Raw genomic sequence first — 15,085 nt, 5'->3', positions numbered from 1 at the left:
AGTGTGAATGTAGTAGTTTCAGAGGGATTAGCTTGTTAAGTGTAGTTGGGAAGGCTTATGGGAGGATCTTGATTGAGAGGATTAGGAGAGGAACAGAGGGAGTAATTGGTGAGGAACAGTGTGGATTTAGGACAGGTAGAGGTTTTGTAGATCAGATCTTTGTGGTAAGACAGATATGTGAGAAAGCTATAGGAAAGGGGAAGGATGGTTTTTGGGCTTTTATGGATCTGGAAAAGGCTTACGATAGGGTAGACAGAAAGGCACTATGGGAGGTTATGCAGATATATGGGATAGGAGGAAAGCTTCTGGGAGCTGTCAAGAGTTTTTATGAGAGTAGTAGAGCTTGTGTCAGGATTAGAAATGGAGAGAGTGAGTGTTTCGAGGTAAAGGTGGGACTTCGTCAAGGATGCGTTATGTCGCCCTGGCTGTTCAACTTATACATGGATGGGGTGGTGCAAGAGGTAAATGCAAGGGTAGTGGGTCAGGGATTGGAGATGGTTAAAGAAAATGGACAAAAGTGGGAGGTGAGCCAGCTGTTGTTTGCGGACGACACTGCGCTTGTGGTAGGATCGGAGGAGGGACTGAGGAAGTTGGTGACAGAGTTTGGGAGAGTATGTGATAGAAGAAAGCTAAAGATATATGTGGGTTAAAGTAAGGTGATGAGATGTACAAGGGGTGAAAGTGGCAGCAGACTGGAAGTGAGCATTATGAGCGAGCGACTGGAGGAAGTGGATAGTTTTAGATACTTGGGTGCAAATGTGGCAGGAAAAGGTGGAGTGAAGGTGGAGGTAGAATGTAGATTGAGAGAAGCGAGTAAATGCCTTGGTGGATTGAAGTGTAATGAGGAATAGACATTTGGGAATGGATGCTAAGAGGAGACTATATGAAGGAGTGATTGTGCCAACAGCACTGTATGGGGCAGAAACAGGGAACATAAGAGAGGAAGAGAGAAGGAGTTTGAATGTGTTTGAGATGAGGTGTCTGAGAAGTATGATTGGGGTTACTACGATAGACAGAGTGAGAAATGAGGAGGTGAGGAGAAGAACGAGGGTGGAAAGGGAGTTGGGAGATAGGGTTGATGAAAGAGTATTAGGATGGTTTTGACACATGGAAAGAATGAGTGAAGAAAGACTAGTAAAAGAGGTATGGAAGGCAGATGTGGAGGGAGTGAACTTGAGGGGACGTCCTTGGATGAGATATATGAAAGGGGTGAAGGGGGCTTTGGGGAAGAGGGGAGTGTCTGTTGAGGAAGGACAGGAGAAGACAGAAGACAGGGGTGAATGGAGAATGGTTGTATATGGATGATGTTGTGATGCATGAGATGGAATGGGCAGGGGGATGGGGGGTGAGGTAGTATGTGTGAGCAAAATTTGGCACAGACCGAAGGGATTTCTCCCCGTCTTCTCCTTTTATGCATGGGGGGACAGAGAGGGGGGGTTGCCGATTTAATGAAGCGGCCTTTCTGTGGATGTGCTGTGTCTTGCGACACTGTTTCTGACCCAGGGCAGTGGACAAAGTGCAGGGATGACCCGTCATCAAGGAGGTGCTAAGATAAGAGGGAGGGTAGAGGGGTGTGGTGTGTATTCAGGGATGGAATGGATGGGAATAATTTTATGCCTTTTCCTTTTTGGCTACCTCCCTTGTAAGGGGGGAAAAAGCCTTGGTATATGTATGGACATATGTACTCAAAGAAGGAAAGGTACTGCAAGATTAGAAAGATACAAACATATTACCAATATATACATACATATATGAAAGGCTTTCCCCCTTACAAGGAAAGTAGCCAAAAAGCAAAAGGCATAAAAACCATTCCCACCCATTCCATCCCTGAATACACTCCACTACCCTCCTTCTTATCTTGGCACTTCCTGGATGACGGGTCATCCCTGCATCTTGGCCACTGCCCCGGGTCAGAGGCAGTGTTGCAAGACACAGCACATCCACAGCAAGGCTGCTTCATTAAATCAGCACCCCCCCCCCCTCTCTGTCCCCCCATGCAGAAAAGGAGGAGATGGGGAGAAATCCCTTCGGGCTGCGTCAAATTTTTCTCACACATACTACCTCACCCCCCATCCCCCCACCCATTCCACCTCATGCATCACAGCATCATCCATATACAACCATTCTCCATTCACCCCTATCTTCTGTCCTCTCTCGTCCTTCCTCAACAGACATTTCCCTCTTCCCCAAAGCCCCTTTCACCCCATCCATCCACCTCATCGTAGGTCGCCCCCCTCATGTTCACTCCCTCCACATCTGCCTTCCATACCTCTTTTACTAGTCTTTCTTCACTCATTCTTTCCATGTGTCCAAACCATCCTAATACTTTTGCATCAACCCTATCTCCCAACTCCTTTTCCATCCCTGTTCTCCTCCTCACCTCCTCATTTCTCACTCTATCCAGCCTAGTGACCCCCACCATACTTCTCAGACACCTCATCTCAAACACATTCAAACTCCTTCTCTCTTCTTCTCTCATATTCCATGTTTCTGCCCCATACAGTGCTGTTGGCACAATCATTCCTTCATACAATCTCCTCTTAGCATCCATTCCCAAATGTCTATTCTTCATTACACTTTTTAATCCACCAAGGCATTTACTCGCTTCTCTCAATCTACATTCTACCTCCACCTCCACTCCACCCTTTCCTGCCTCCAGTTGCTCTCCCTTAATGTTCACTTCCAGTCTGCTGCCACTTTAACCCCTTGTACATCTCATCACCTTACTTTTACCCACATTTATCTTCAACTTTCTTCTTTCAGACACAGATCTTGATCTGTGTGAAAGAAGAAAGTTGAAGATAAATGTGGGTAAAAATAAGGTGATGAGATGTACAAGGGGTGAAGGAAATAAGGAAGATCCTACAAACTTCAGACCTGTATCCCCTACAAGCATACATACATATACCAAGGCTTTTCCCCCTTACAAGGGAGGTAGCCAAAAAGGAAAAGGCATAAAATCAGTCCCACCCATTCCATCCCTGAATACACTCCACACTCCTCCACCCTCCCTCTTATCTTAGCTCCTCCTGGATGACGGGTCATCCCTGCACCTTGTCCACTGCCCTGGGTCAGAAGCAGTGTTGCAAGACACAGCACATCCACAGCAAGGCCGCGTCATTAAATCGGCGACCCCCCCCCCCCTCTCTGTCCCCCCATGCATAAAAATGTCTATTCCTCATTACACTCATTACCCAGTCTGGGGTATTGGCTGCTTGTTATTGTGGCAAAGTAGCATGCAGTTGATACTTTAGGGTCTATATGGGGCGCCCCTACAGACCAGAGCCACACATCATTTTGTCTATGATAGAGGAAAATTCTGTTCATAGAGAAATGACACTTTTATACTACGACTGTCCCTCCGTTATGCTGTCTCCCAACCCCTTGCTGCTGTCCTGTACCATTTCTCTGAGTATTCATTTTCTGTGGTGGGGGAAAAGAATAATGCCACCAAGTATTTCCACTTGGATCATAAGAGGCGAGAAGAAAGGGACGGGGAGTGGGACTAGGCATCCTTCTCCTTGTAGCCCCACAGGGGATATTCCTAAACGAAAAAGTAAAGGCATAAGAGGGTCTGGGAGTTTTCCAACCAGCACCCTAAGGTTTGGGTCTTTTAATGTGCATGGATGTGGTACAGATGAGAGTAAAAGGGAAGAGATAGGTAGTATGTTTGTGAGAAGAAAGATGGATGTATTGGCTTTGAGTGAAACTAAATTGAAAGGGAAGGGTGAGTGTAAGTTTGGGAGTGTAAGTGGGAGGTTATCAGGAGTGAAGAGAGGGCGAGGGAGGGAAGGGGTCGCTATTCTAGTAAGTGAAGAGATAGGTAAACGTGTAGTGAAGTGGAAGGAGGTTTCCTCAAGGATAATGTGGATGAAGGTGAAACTGGGAAAGGAGATGTGGGTCTTTGTAAGTGCATATGGGCCTGGCAGTGAGAAGAGTATAGAAGAAAGGGAGGCCTTTTGGATAGATTTAAATGAGTGCATAGAGGATTTAGGGAGAAATGTCAATGTAATAGTACTGGGAGACCTTAATGCTAGGGTAGGAAATGGTCCAATTGATGGAGTGGTTGGGAAATGTGGAGTTCCAGGAAAGAATTGTTGTGGAGAGTTGATGGTGCAAATGTGTCTAGAAAGAGAGGTGATGATAGCAAATACAGTGTTTTGGAAGAAAGTCAAGCATAAGTACACATGGGAGAGGGTGGTGGAGGGAAGGGTGGTAGATAGAGCGTTGATGGATTATGTAGTGGTAAATAGGACTATGATAGGAAGAGTTAAGGATGTACATGTGCTAAGGGGAGAGGGTGGGGGAATATCAGATCATTTTTTGGTGGAAGGAAAGTTGAGAGTGGAGGATAGATGGAGAAAGAGGAAAGGGACAAAAGGTAGGGAGGTGCTTAGAGTGAACTCTTTAAATGAAAAGGAAAAGGAGGAGTACAAGAAGCTGAAGGAGTGGGAGGGAGTGAAGGATAGAGTAGAGCTAGGTGTGGAGGAGGAATGGGGATGGTTCAAGGAGTCACAAAGTGTGCAAGGATGGTGTGTGGAACAAGAAGGACAGGAGGAAATAGAAGGAAGGGTAGTGAATGGTGGGATGAGGAAACAAAGAAGGTTGTAGAAGAGAAGAAGTGAGCTTTCACAGATTGGTTACAAAATAGGACGAGGGAGTCATATGAGAGGTACAAAGAAAAGAAAAGAGAAGTAAAGCAAAAGGTAAAGGAGGCAAAGAGGAGAGCAGATGTGAAGTGGGGTAAGAGTATGACAGAAAATTTTGAAAGTACTAAGATGTTTTGGAAAGAAATTATGAGAGGAAGAGGAGGCAAATCAAGTAGAGAAGAAAAGGTAAAAGGTGCAGATGGAGAGATGATAATGGAAGAGAGGGCAGTAAGGGGAAGATGGGCAGAATATTTTAGGGAGTTGCTAAATGTGGAGGATAGGGAGGGAAAGATAGTTGCAGTGGGAAATGCTAAGAAAATGACCGTGATGAGTGAGGAAAATGGAGGAGAAATAATGAAGGATGAAGTGAAGGCAGTTGTTCCCCTACAAGCACAGTAGCAAAAATATGTGAAAAAGTCATCAGAAACAAATGGACCAAACACTTGGAGGAAAATAAAATAGTAAACCCTAAACAATTTGGCTTTTGAAGTGGAAGATCATGTACCACAAACCTAATTTGCTTTTACTCGAGATTAATTGAGATAATACAAGAAAGAGATAGATGGGCAGATTGCACCTTCTTGGAATTGCAGAAGGCATTCGACAAAGTACCACATAAAAAATTAATAAGAAAAATCTAAATAATAGGAGGAATACAAGGTCAGCTGCTGGAATGGATGAAGAGTTTCTTACATGCATATACCAAGGCTTTTTCCCCCTTACAAGGGAGGTAGCCAAAAAGGAAAAGGCATAAAATCATTCCCACCCATTCCATCCCTGAATACACTCCACACCCCTCCACCCTCCCTCTCATCTTAGCACCTCCTGGATGACAGGTCATCCCTGCACCTTGGCCACTGCCCTGGGTCAGAAGCAGTGTAGCAAGACACAGCACATCCACAGCAAGGCTGCTTCATTAAATCGGCGACCCCCCCTCTCCGTCCCTCCATGCATAAAGGAGAAGACAAGGAGAAATCCCTTTGGGCTGCGTCAAAAATTGCTCACACATACTACCTCACCCCATATACAACTATTCTCCATTCACCCGTCTTCTGTCTTCTCCCGTCCTTCCTCAACAGACATTTCTCTCTTCCCCAAAGCCCCCTTCACCCCATCCATCCACCTCATCCTAGGATGTCCCTTCATGTTCACTCCCCCCACATCTGCCTTCCATACCTCTTTTACTAGTCTTTCTTCACTCATTCTTTCCATGTGTCCAAACCATCCTAATACTCTTTCATCAACCCTATCTCCCAACCCCCTTTCCACCCCTGTTCTCCTCCTCACCTCCTCATTTCTCACTCTATCCAGCCTAGTAACCCCCATCATACTTCTCAGACACCTCATCTCAAACACATTCAAACTCCTTCTCTCTTATGTTCCATGTTTCTGTCCCATACAGTGCTGTTGGCACAATCACTCCTTCATAAAGTCTCCTCTTAGCCAAATGTCTATTCCTCATTACACATTTTAATCCACCAAGGCATTTACTCGCTTCTCTCAAGAATTTCTTAATTAGGAGAAAAATGAGTGGTACTTCGAGACAAAAATTCAAACTGGGAAGATGTGAAAAGTCGTGTCCCGCAAGGCTCTGTATTGGCTCCTTTAATGTTTGCCATGTATATAAATGATATGGATGAGGGAGTGAACTGTTCCATGAACTTCTTTGCTGATGATGCCAAATTACTCAAGAGAGTAAAAACAGAAGATTATTGCAGATCGCTACAAGAAGACCTAGACAAAATATGGGAATGGAGTCGGAGATGTGAGATGAACTTAAACATTAAGAAATGTTGTATAATGGAATTTCGAAAAAACGAAAATAGAATATCAGGTCAATATAGAATTGGAAACAAAGAAGTCAAAAAAGTTGATTCAGAAAGGGACCTGGGAATAATCATCTCAAGTGACTTGACATTTGATAAACATTTCAATAAATTATTTTAAGACTTTTAACTTATTAAGATCAATGAACCTAAACTAGAATATGCTGCAACACTGTGGGCACCTAGCACAAACAAGAACATAAGAAAATTAGAAAGAATCCAAAGAGCAGCGACAAAAATGGCACCTACGCTGTCAAATCTGACATACAAAGATTGGAGAAATTACATCTGTTAACACTGGAACAGACAAGAGAAAGAGGTGATTTGTTGACCATTTACAGAATTATGAAAGGGATGGGAATTCTTGATAGAGACAACTTATTAAAGTGGGACAGAAGAGAAACAAGAGGACACGAAAATAAACCAAAGAAGGACAGTTACAGAAGAGACCTAAAAAAGAATAGCTTCCCACACAGAGTGATTGATATCTGGAACAAACTAAATGGAGGAACAGTGAATGCCAAAACTATACACAATTTTAAGAATAAACTGGATGCGGAGAGATATGAAAGCAGGTCACTACGAGCATAGCTCTCATCCCGTAAAATACATCTAGGTAAATACATACATATCCCAATGGGCTTTTCCCCTTTACATGAGAGGTAGCCAAAATCAAAGGCATAAATCAGCTCCCATCCATCCCTACATACTCCACCCCCATTCACCACCCCTCCCTCCCTCTTTTCTTGGCTCCTCCTGGATGACTGGTCATCCCTGCACCTTGCCCACTGCCTTGGGTCAGAAGCAATGCAGCAAGACACAGTACATCCATAGCAAGGCAGCTTCATTAAATCAGTGATGCCCCTCTCTCCATCCCCTCAAGCAGAAAAGAGAGATGGGGAGAAATCCCTTTCGGCTGCATCAAAACATCATTCACACATACTCCCATCCCCCACCTACTCCCTTCCATGCATCACATGATCATCCATGCACAACCATTCTCCACTCACCCCTATCCTCAGTTTTCTCCCTTCCTTTTACAACAGACATTCCCCTCTTTCCATCCATCCACCTCATCCTTTGTCGCCCCTTCATGTCCACTCCTTCCACCTCTGGCTTTTCTTTATAAGAAAAATAAAGAATATTATTAAATGAAACTTGAGAATAATAATTATTACCCCCACTCACCTTACCTTCCACTTCCATTTGACATTATTTGAATGATTTTTTTATATCTTTTTACACTATTTACTTGATGCGAATTCATCTGCTCCATAAATTACCTGAGCAGATAAGATGTGTGTGTGTGTGGGAGGTCACTATAAGTTGAAATTGTAAGGATAAACCAGCTCTGGCAGTTGTGTTTTCCTGTGGAACTGCTGTAAATCAATATATTGCCTTGAACCTGACTGGTGTGCCAAAAGTCCAGGTGAGCCTTCATCCTTAAGGTGAGAAGATGGGTGTTGAATGGGTTTAGATATGCATGAAATAGGTGTGTGTTTTGATTTATTCACCTCCTTCTAAGGAGACAGAGCCTTTGGTCAATGCAGTGATGCACTGCACTTCCACAACAGAGTTCTACAACCAGAACTGATTTACCCCCATCCTTTCATATGGCCTATCACCAAGTGTCAATTATAAATAAATACCTTTATAACCACTTTACCTTGAATCGTGTATGTTTTGCCAGAATTTGTTGCCCCATATGCAAATAAAAGACAATTCTGTCCACTAATGAAATCTGCCACCAGTCCTTTCGTTGTGTTGTCGTATACATCTGTCTGCAATGCCTCAGGTTTGAAAACATGCGAGAAACTAAACCTGAAAGACAGAAATAATGATCACTGAATATTATCTATTTCTGGGTAACACGTTCATACTCTGCTTCTAATACAATAAAGATTCACAAAATTGAAACAAACAAGCAATGAACAAAATTCATGAATTATGATGTATGGCAGTCATACAATCCTGTTGCAGATGTATTCATAACATAGCCTCACCCAGAAATAATCTGTATTCAACTATTCATGGAACCAAAGAGGTCCCTGGAATAGATCACTTCTCACCCTCAGTTGAATGTCATCCACATTCCAAAATGATGTTGCATTACTGTATTTCTGCTTGCTACCATTACACAGAGGATTGAGGACACAGAATGCTTCATCCTACCCAAGCCATACCCAGATAACATAATATTTCTTCCTTAAATGGCTTATGGACCAATCTGGTGGCTGTCTCAGAGTACACGCTAGTGACTCGGTCTTCAAAGCTTCAAATGTAACACTAAACAAATTGGCTAACTTCTCAACTTACTTATGACATAATTTGGCCACACCATGGACACTGTTCTTGAAAGTATTGGAACTCGCAGGTGCAGTCAACTGAACTGAATTGTCATCTGAAATATCCACCTGTGTCTGAAAAATGAAAATACACAGAAATTAATATATCTCCTGGGACTAACAATACTGAGTGTGTATTTACCTAATTGTAGTTTAAAGGAAAGGAGAAATGCTCATCAGGTCCTGTCTATTCTCTAATTTTCTAACATACCTAGACCCAAATTCAAGTACTTAATCTATATCTTTGATTTCCAATTATCATATTTAGATTTGAACATGTGTATTGTTTGAGCTTGGGCTCTATTAGAATCCTTTCGTCTTGTGGTCTTTCTTAATTTACTTCCATAACCTCTAAAAGCCCTCCTATCTTTAATTAGATCCCTTCTATCAATGCATCTATCTCCTTTAGTGACCTGAACATAACCATGTCACCTCTTTCTCTTCGATCTTTCAATGTTGGCAGTCCCAGTACCTTTAGTCTTTCCTCATATGGTTTATCTGCCAGGCTGGGGGCCAGTTTTGTTGCCGACTTTTGTATTTTCTCAATCTTGCTTATTCCTTCACTGTGTGGGGGCCATACTACTGACACATATTCCAGTCTTGGAGGTATTAGGGTTTCAATGAGTTTTTCATCATCTCTTCATCCATATAATGGATCACCACTTTAATCTTCTGCAGTCGTCCGTATGTCTGTCCCACAATCCTGCTAATATGTCTGTCAGGTAGTAGGTTGTTTTACCCCCAAGTCTTTCTCCTGTTTTGCTTTTGTAATATGTTTGCTTACCAAGAAATAGTTCAAGGAAAGCCTTTTGCTGCTATTGGTCATTTCCAGTTGTTTGCATTTTTTGGTATTGAACTTCATTTCCCATTCTTGGTTCCATGCAAAAATAGTATCTAGATATTTTTTTTACAATATTCTACTGTCTTCCTCTTTTTTTCACTTTTCATGATTTTTGCATCATCTGGAAACATGTTGACATAGCTTGTTGTTCCTTCCATCATGCAATTAACATTTACAAGAAACATTATTGGTGCAAGCACTGAACCTTGTGGTACTCCACTTGTTACTGCTCTCCAACTTGACATCTTGTCCTTTACTACTGTCCTCATGTATCTTTCCTTTGGTCTTTAATCCATCCTAATAGTTTACTTCTGCCCTCCAACATGCTCTAATTTCCACATACATCAACTGTGAGGTACTTTATCAAATGCCTTCTCTATGTCCAGGTACATGCAGTCCACCTACACCTCTCTCTTGCAGCACATCAATCACTCAAAAGTACATACATATACTAAGGGCTTTTTCCCCCTACATGGGGGACAGCCAAAAAGAAAAAGGCATAGAAACCACTCCCACCCATTCCATTTCTTATATATTCCATTCCCCTCCACCCTCCTCCCTCCCTCTTATCTTGGCATCTCCTGGATGATGGGTCATCCCTGCATCCTGTCCACTACCCTGGGTAAGAAGCAGTGTCGCAAGACACAGCACATCCACAGCAAGGCTGCTTCATAAATTCGGCAACCCTCCACTCCATCCCCCCATGCAGAAAAGGAGATGGGGAGAAATCCCTTTGGGCTGCGTCAAATTTTTCCCATACATACTTCCTCACCCCCCATCCCCTACCCACTCCCCCTCATGCATCACAGCATCATCTATACACAACCCCTCGCCATTCACCCATATCTTCTGTTCTCTCCCGTCCTTCCTCTACAGACATTCCTCTCTTTTGTAATGCCCTTTTCACCCCATCCATCCATCCATCTCATCCTAGGACACCCCCTCATATTCACTCCTTCCACATCTGCCTTCCATACTTCTTTTACTAATCTTTCTTCACTTATTCTTTCCATGTGTGCAAAATCATCCCCATACTCTTTCATTAACCCTATCTCCCAGCTCCCTTTCCACCCCTGTTCTCCTCTTCACCACCTCCTTTCTCACTCTATCTAGCCTAGTAACCCCTACCATACTTCTCTGACATTTCATCTCAAACAAATTCAAACTCATCCTCTTTTCCTCTCTCATGTTCCATGTTTCTGCCCCATACAGTGCTGTTGGCACAATCACTCCTTCATATAACCTCCTCTTAGCATCCATTCCCAAATGTCTATTTCTCATTACACTTTTTAATCCACCAAGGCATTTACTTGCTTCTCTCAATCTACATTCTACCTCCAGCCCCACTCCTCCCTTTCCTGCCACATTCGCACCCAAGTACCTAAAACTATCTACTTCCTCCAGTCTTTCACCCTTAATGCTCACTTCCAGCCTGCTGTCACTCTCTCCCCTTGTACATCTCATCACCTTACTTTTGCCAACATTTATCTTCGGCTTCCTTCTTTCACACACCTTCTCAAACTCTGTCACTATCTTCAATCCCACTCTGATCCTGCTACAACCGCAGTGTCGTCAGCAAACAACAGCTGGCTCACCTCCCACTTTTCTCCATTTTCTTTAATCATCTCCAACCCCTGACCCACTACCCTTGCATTTACCTCTCGCACCACCCTATCCATGTAAAGATTGAACAGCCAGGGCGACATAACAAATCCCTGACGAAGCCCCACCTTTACCTAAAACCATTCACTCTCCATTTCTAATCCTAACGCAAGCTCTAGTACTCTCGTAAAAACTCTTGACTGCTCTTAACAGCTTTCCTCCTATCCCATATATCTGCAGTACCTCCCACAGTGCCTTCCTGTCTACCCTGTCATAAGCGTTTTCCAGATCCATAAAAGCCCAAAAACATCCTTACCTTTTCCTATAGCTTTCTCACATATCTGTCTTACCACAAAAATCTGATCTACACAACCCCTACCATTCCTAAACCCACTATTCCTCACCAATTACTCTGTCTGTTCTTCTCCTAATGCTCTCAATCAAAACCTTCCCATAAGCCTTCCCATCTACACTCAAGCTGATCCCTCTGTAACTACTACAATCACACTTGTCTCCCTTTCCCTTGTAAAGCGGAACTATACAGGCACTCCTCCAGTCCTCCGGCACACTACCCTCTCTTAAGGGGAGGCTCCGGAAGTCATAGGGAGGAGGAATTTTATTTTGTCTTCAGGGTTGCCCAAAAATTACACAATTATAAACAAAGTAAATGAAGTATTTTGACCCCGAAATTTACCTTAATTTCCCTAAGGGCGCTGCCCTTAGACATGTTTTGTATGTCAAAACTATGCATTTTCTAAGGCTGAACACGGTTATAATTATCAAGACATTGATTTGAAATTTATGCTATTACTTGTGTATATTAACAATTGTAAACAGCCATTTTTTTTTCTTTTCTTTTTTAGGGTCGTCTACTGTCATGTATTTTTTCTTTATAATTTTTCACGTAAAAAAAAAAAAAAAAAAAAAAAAAAAATCAATATTTCCAAAATTTGGTTCTTTATTTATCATCAGAGATATCCAGTTATTGCACCATAAATTTCATGGAATTTGAACAGTAAATAAAGAAGTTGTGGCACTTTATACTAAAAAAAAAAGTTAGTTTTGAGATTCGGCCAATTAAAGATTCTGAAAGAATTTTTACACTGATTTTTTTTCTCAAAACCAATTAATGCTATGCTGAATACTCTATTACGACTACTGTCTTACTTATCTTTGTATAGAAAAGACTGGATCTCTCATATTTTGGCTCTAGGGTTCAAGAAAGGCACTTGGTCCCCCCATACCCACCCGGGAAGAGTATTACTTCAGAGGGTATCGGAACTGCCCACATTCCTCACTGTTGCCTAGTTTTTCTTAGAACCCTCCTGCAGAGTAGTCTCTTTTGTCTATTGTTGCTCTCATCTTCTTGCTCTTCTTACTGGGTCCTCTTTCTGAGAATAGTAGCCTTCTTTTCTCCATCTTGCTTAGGCTTCTGTCAAGTGCCTGTGACATGAGCTTGAGTTCTTTCAATATAGAGCCTTCCTGGTAGCCAAAGCTATGGCTTAGAGTTGCACTTCTTGCAATAAAATGCAGCTTTGACAGTCCCAACAGCTTCCCTTTGCTGGCCCTAGCCCAGATTTTTGAATGGAAGCTTTCATTAGCATTTTGAGTACAACCCTGAAGCAACTTCTGCAAATCTTCGTCTCGAACAAGAGAACGATACACTGCTTTCACTTTCTTGATTGCATCATCATCCAGTTTTATGGTTAGGTGACTTTTTTGGGAACAATTGTTGTTGCATCCTTCCCCATCACTACTTGCTTTTGGTAGCTGCAAAATGTATAGTTTCATCCTCTCTCTCCTCCTCCTCTTTTTTTTCATCACTTTTATTGGCGAGTGTTTCTTTACGTATTTGTGCTTTTCCTGTCCTCTTGAAAGGTGTAGAAGTTGATGGAACAGAACCTGATGCTTTGGGTGACAAAATCAGCTGATGTGGTGGGCGTGTCTACACGCACTTGTAACAATCTCTCTCGGTTTTCTTTCCTTATACAACGTATATGTTTCATATGCTTTTTCACTTTATTAACCCCTTCCATACGGTGCCGCATACGTAGGCGGCATGAGGAGCAAGTGGATATGCGAGGCTGCCATATCGGCGTCTTGATTATATTTATTGTAGTTGCCCCTGCGTAATGACATACTCTCTAAACTGTCTTCATCACATTTTCTATGGTTATCAAAATTCACGGGTGAAAGAGAGAATGATCGATATAAGCGGTGACTATATTTTATGATGCGAGTATTATTACGACACATCGTACGTCTGACAGCTAATGCTGCCCGCGAGATTTTGAACCAGAGTGAAGAGGTTAAGACCCATAACTATAATGGTAACACAATAAAATGGAAATAAAATGTAAATTATACACGTCAACTCGACGATAAATGTAAACAAACGTAGACAGCACAATATCAAAGCTTTTGTAAACAACTTTTTCTAATCAAATATGGACTTATGATAGCCGTGAAATGCTGCATTAGATAGGAAAAAGATCATACTGCAAAGCACTAGTCAGTGAGGGTATGAAAAAGACAATAAAAGCAATAAAATGGCAAACATGTTGACAAACGTGGTTGTTGCCATATTTGATGCAGCCTGCCATCCCCTACCTCCCGCCACAAAAGTGCATTTATATGGTATTTGCCATTTAAGTTTTCACTTCAAATCATACATCTGGCAGACCTTGATAACTGAACAAGCATTTGTGATGCTTAACTAAATTTCGTACCCATGATCGAAACTAGCCATTTTTAACCGGAGCCTCCCCTTAAACAAACATTAAATAACCTCACCTGCCAGTCCACCATAACTGTACCTCCTTTCTTCAGACATTCTGCATGGCATCCATCCAGACCAGGTGCCTTACCTGCTCTCATCATCTTAACAGCTGCTATCACTTCATCCTTTCCTATTTCTCCTCTATTTTCCTCACTCATCACTCTCATTTTCTTAGCGTTTCCCACTGCAACTACCTTTCCCTCCCTATCTTCCTTCACATTTAGCAACTCCCTAAAATACTCTGCCCACCTTCCTCTCATTGCCTTCTCTTCCATTATCATCTCTCCATCTGCACCTTTTACCTTTTCTTCTCTACTTGATTCACCTCCTCTTTCTCTTTTAACCTCTTCAGTACGGGCCAAAATCTCACGGGCAGCATTAGCTGCCAGACGTACGATGTGTCGTAATAATACTCGCATCATAAAATATAGTCACCGCTTATATCGATCGTTCTCTCTTTCACCCGTGAATTTTGATAACCATAGAAAATGTGATGAAGACAGTTTAGAGAGTATGTCATTACGCAGGGGCAACTACAATAAATATAATCAAGACGCCAATATGGCAGCCTCGCGTATCCACTTGCTCTTCATGCCGCCTACGTATGCGGCACCTTATGGAAGGGGTTAATTTCCTTCCAAAACATCTTTTTATTACTTTCAAAATTTTCTGTCGTACTCTTACCCCATTTCATATCTGCTCTCCTCTTTGCTTAACTTCCCTTCTCTTTACCTTCTACCTCTCATTCGATTCCCTTGTCCTAATTTGTAGCCAATCTATGATTGCCTGCTTCTTCTCTTCTACACCTTGCTTTACTTCCTCATCCCACCACTCACTACCCTTCCTTCTATTTCCTCCCGCCCTCCTTGTTCCACACACCATCTTTGCACACCTTATGACTCCCTCCTTGAACCATCCCCATTCCTCCTCCACTCCTAGTTCTACTCTATCCTTTACTCCCTCCCACTCCTCTCTCAGCTTCTTCTTATACTCATTCTCCTTTTTTTTTTCTCATTTAAGCAGTTCACTCTAAGTACCTCCCT

General features: G+C 42.4%; 1 protein-coding gene across 2 annotated transcripts in view; it reads right to left on the bottom strand.

Moving 5' to 3' along the window:
• LOC143035120 (uncharacterized) overlaps positions 1-15,085 on the bottom strand; it is a 214,642-nt gene that overhangs the window by 174,185 nt on the left and 25,372 nt on the right. For both annotated transcript variants that reach the window (XM_076201708.1, XM_076201709.1), the window contains exons 4-5: positions 8,792-8,895; positions 8,142-8,296 (exon numbers count right to left, since the gene is read on the bottom strand). In XM_076201708.1, coding sequence (XP_076057823.1) covers positions 8,142-8,296; positions 8,792-8,895 — 259 coding nt within the window. The remainder of the gene's footprint in view (positions 1-8,141; positions 8,297-8,791; positions 8,896-15,085) is intronic.

The sequence above is a fragment of the Oratosquilla oratoria genome, chromosome 18, assembly GCF_046742065.1.
Source record: "Oratosquilla oratoria isolate Oo_2021 chromosome 18, ASM4674206v1, whole genome shotgun sequence".
NCBI classification, from domain to species: domain Eukaryota; kingdom Metazoa; phylum Arthropoda; class Malacostraca; order Stomatopoda; family Squillidae; genus Oratosquilla; species Oratosquilla oratoria.
This window is presented reverse-complemented; position numbering and strand designations above follow the sequence as displayed.